Genomic DNA, 3,731 nt, shown 5'->3' on the forward strand with positions numbered 1-3,731 from the left:
TTAAATTTTATTTTATTTATTTATTTATTTGTGTGTGTGTGTGTGTGGCCAGCTCAGCCCACCAGGGGGCGGGGCTGACTGGCATGTGGTGCTGGGGGATCGAACCGTGGTCCCTGTGCTTTGCCAAGCCTGTTCCAAGTAGGTGCTTTAGACCACTGAGCCATCTCACCAGCCCAATAAATTTTTTTAAGAAACCAAATTAGTAGTATATTTATATTGTGAGAAAAATGCAGCTTTTGGGGGCTGGGGAGATAGCTCAGTAGAACAAGCGCTTACCTGGCAAGCACAAATGCCTGAGTTCAATCCCCAATTCCTCAAAAAAAGAAAAATGCAGCTTTTGATGAACAGAAGGGTATACACATAATACTGCCTTCTAGGTCTTGCCTAAATTTAGGATTTAGTACAACTCATAAAGCTGCTGTTTTACTTTAATATTTTAATGATAAAGAATAATGGAGCATTCACTTGTAGGACTGGAAAGAAATGAAAATAATTTTTATTAAGAGTTTCTTGAAGGATTTAGTGCAAGATAAATAATCTATGAAGAAGGTGCCACAGGTTTGTCAAACAAATTAGAGTAATATAGATAGCCAACTTGGAAAAAAAAAAAAAAGTAATATTTGTTTGGAACAGAACAGAAGAGAACAAAGGAAAATGTTTAAATAAATTGAATAATTTTAATAGAATTCTATTTTATATTAAAAATAGATTTGTTCCTCAAGTTGGGTGTTGTTTGCAAAAAAATAAGTTACTTGAAGCTTTATTTAGACAGATTTAATTAGTGTTGCTAGAGCAATCAATTAGGCTTTCTGTTTTAAAGCTGACACACCAATGAAGAGAGTTAAAATGGGGAAAACACCACCCTCAGAAAAAGCTGTTGCAACAGAACCAATAAAAGGTGAAGAGGCCTTCCAGATTAGTGAAGGTAAAGCAATATTGTTGGTGGGGAGAGAGTTGTACAACATGAGTGGTAGAAATTTAAAAGATTACCACTCAGGAAGAAAAGCACAAAAATAGTGAAGTAAGAAAAGGGAAAGAGGCAGGCTTACAGTTATTAGATCTGGGAAAGATTTTTATCTTAGAAATTTAGAGAAGTAATGAAACATTGATACTAGAATGAGAAGTATCCGGCCTGTCAAATAGCTCAGTGGAATGAAGAGCCTGCAAGCAGGTGCCGGGGCTGGGGGTTTGATCCCGGGACCTGCTGTGCTGGCCCCACCCCCAGGGTGCACAGAGACAGCAGTTGAGACTAGGCGTGGTAGCCTGTGCCTGTAATCCCAACTCTTGTGAGGCTGTAAACAGGTGGATCACTATGAATCTGATCTAGTAGTGAGACCCTGAACATCCTGTAGACCCTTCTTTAAAAATACAGAGAGAGAGGTATCTGTGGAAAAAGAGCCACAAAAGGTTATTATTATTGTTATTTTAAATCTTTTATATATTTGATATAGGGTCTCACTATGCAGTTCGGGCTTACAGTGATCCTCTTGTTTTCAGCCTCCCCAGTGCTGAAATTATAGACATGCGCCACCATGCCTGGTTCCACAAAAGGTTATTTTAACTATGTTGCAGAATCAGGTTGGAATGCTCCCATTAACTATTATTTGTGGATGCTTATGAAAATCCAGCCACTGAATTAAAAATATCTGAATAGCATTAATAAAATTTAAGGGGCCAGGGAGATGGCTCAGTGGAATAAGCACTTCCCTAGCAAGTGCGAGGGTCTGAGTTCAATCTCCAGTTCTGCCAAATAAATAAATAAAATTTAAGTTGAAATAAAGAACAGGATCTATCAAGGTAAAATACTTTGGTCAATTGATAAATATTTGTCATTGTGTCCATTATATTGGGATACTGTCTGTAGTAAAGTGATATAAAAGGTAGAGTTAAAGAAGAGTAGACAGTTCCAGATCTGAGGGAGTTTATTGATTGGAAGAAATAAAGCAAAAAAAAAAAAAAAAAACTACCAATGTGACTTAACACTATAGGGCTATCTCTTTTACCACTCTTGTTGCAGCACCTTTCATGTTTTCTTGCTTTCCAACTGTTTTGTCTCAGAAAAATCTATCATTGGGGCTGGTGAGATGGCTCAGTGGTCTAAAGCACCTATTTAGAACAAGCTAAGCTAAGCAAAACAGAGGGACCACGGTTCGGTCCCCCAGCACCACATGCCAGCCAGCCCCGCCCCCTGGTGGGCTGAGCTTGCCACACACACACAAAATAAATAAATAAATAAAAATTAAAAAAAAAAATCTATCGTTCCGTCCATAAATCTCAACTGGGCCCTCAGTGCCACCCCACAAGCCATTAGAAATCTTTTTTTCTTTTTTTTTTTTTTTTTTTGCGGAACCAGGGATTGAACTCAGGCCCCTGCGCTTGCCAGAGAAGCACTTATTCCACTGAGCCATCTCCCTAGCCCTAGAAATCTTTTTTTCCGTTTCCTAAGTACAATATTAGCCTTTTACTTCTGCATCACCTAGCCAGAGTCTCACAAGATAGTCTTTTATTTCTGTTTACCAGAGCAAATGAGGAAATCTTCTGTCTGCCAACTTTAGTTTTAACTTTTGTGTTAGCTTTCCATCAGACCTGAGATAATTTTTTTTTTTTTCCTGCGCTTAGGACAGGGTATACAGGGTCTCACTACATAGATTGGACTCTCCTGTTTTCAGCTTCCCAAGTGTTAGAATTACAGGCACCATGCCCAATCTCAATCACTGTCTCAGTGTGACCCGCAGGCGTGGCTGGCATGGCAGGCCAGGGATCAAACCCCGGCCTCTGTGCTTTGCCTAAGCTGCTGAGGCCTAGTCTGCTGAGCTATCAGGCTAGTCCTTGAAAGTAAAATTTTAAAAGGAGAAAAGGTTTATTTTGGCTTGCATTTTCAGAGATTTCAGTCTATGATAACTTTGTTTCATTGTTCTTTGGCTTTCGGTGATATATGTCATACAAAAGGGCATGGAGGAACAAAGTTACTTACCTTGTAGCAGTTAGAAGCAGACTGCTAGGGGAAGTGCCTGAGAACAAAATAAAAACTTAAGGGGCACTCCCCTAAGGACCTCCTTCCAGCTAGGCCCTGCTTCCTAAGTTTCTATCCCCATATCTCCTAAAAACTATCAAATTATGCCTCTCATCAGTGGGTTCAAAAACTGATACTGTAACTTTCATGATCCAGTTACCTTCCTAGGCCCCATCTCTGAATACTGCTGTTTTGAGGACCAATCCTTTTAATAGATGAGCTTTTGTAAGATAGTTCAGATCCAGTGGCAGAGGAGATGGCTCAGTAGAATAAGTGCTTGCTGGGCAAGGGACTGAGTTCAATCCCTGGTTCTGCAAAAAAAAAAAAAAAAAAAATTCAGATCCAAGCTATAACACCTTTGAACTTGTTACACATACACTTTGGCCAAGTCTTTCTCTGGAATCCTCCTAGCTCCATAGTACAACATCTGAAAGGAACCTGTTATATTTTATATCTTTCCCATTGTTTCCAATTAAACTGGTTATATTTTGGCTTCTGTACTACATTTCTGAAGTTGATGAACCACTTTGAGGTTCTGATCAGACATGAATTTTGCGGGGAGCAGTACTGGATAATGAACCCAAGACCTTTACACAGTTATCTCCCCTTTGAGACAGGATCTCACTAGGGTTTTTAGATAGGAATTCAAATTTACGGTTCTCCTGTGTCAGTCTCATGACTGGAGATTATAGCCTTAGCTACCAGACTTGACTTCAGA

At 39.5% G+C, this 3,731-nt stretch overlaps 1 protein-coding gene across 1 annotated transcript in view; it reads left to right on the forward strand.

The window, feature by feature from the left end:
- The window catches only part of Znf638 (zinc finger protein 638), a 189,318-nt gene that overhangs the window by 180,338 nt on the left and 5,249 nt on the right, over positions 1 to 3,731 (forward strand). The window contains exon 25 of the mRNA XM_023718402.1: positions 821 to 925. Within this exon, the coding sequence (XP_023574170.1) occupies positions 821 to 925 (105 nt within the window). The remainder of the gene's footprint in view (positions 1 to 820; positions 926 to 3,731) is intronic.

Source organism: Octodon degus, unplaced genomic scaffold (genome assembly GCF_000260255.1).
Source record: "Octodon degus isolate 3935 unplaced genomic scaffold, OctDeg1.0 scaffold00058, whole genome shotgun sequence".
NCBI lineage: Eukaryota > Metazoa > Chordata > Mammalia > Rodentia > Octodontidae > Octodon > Octodon degus.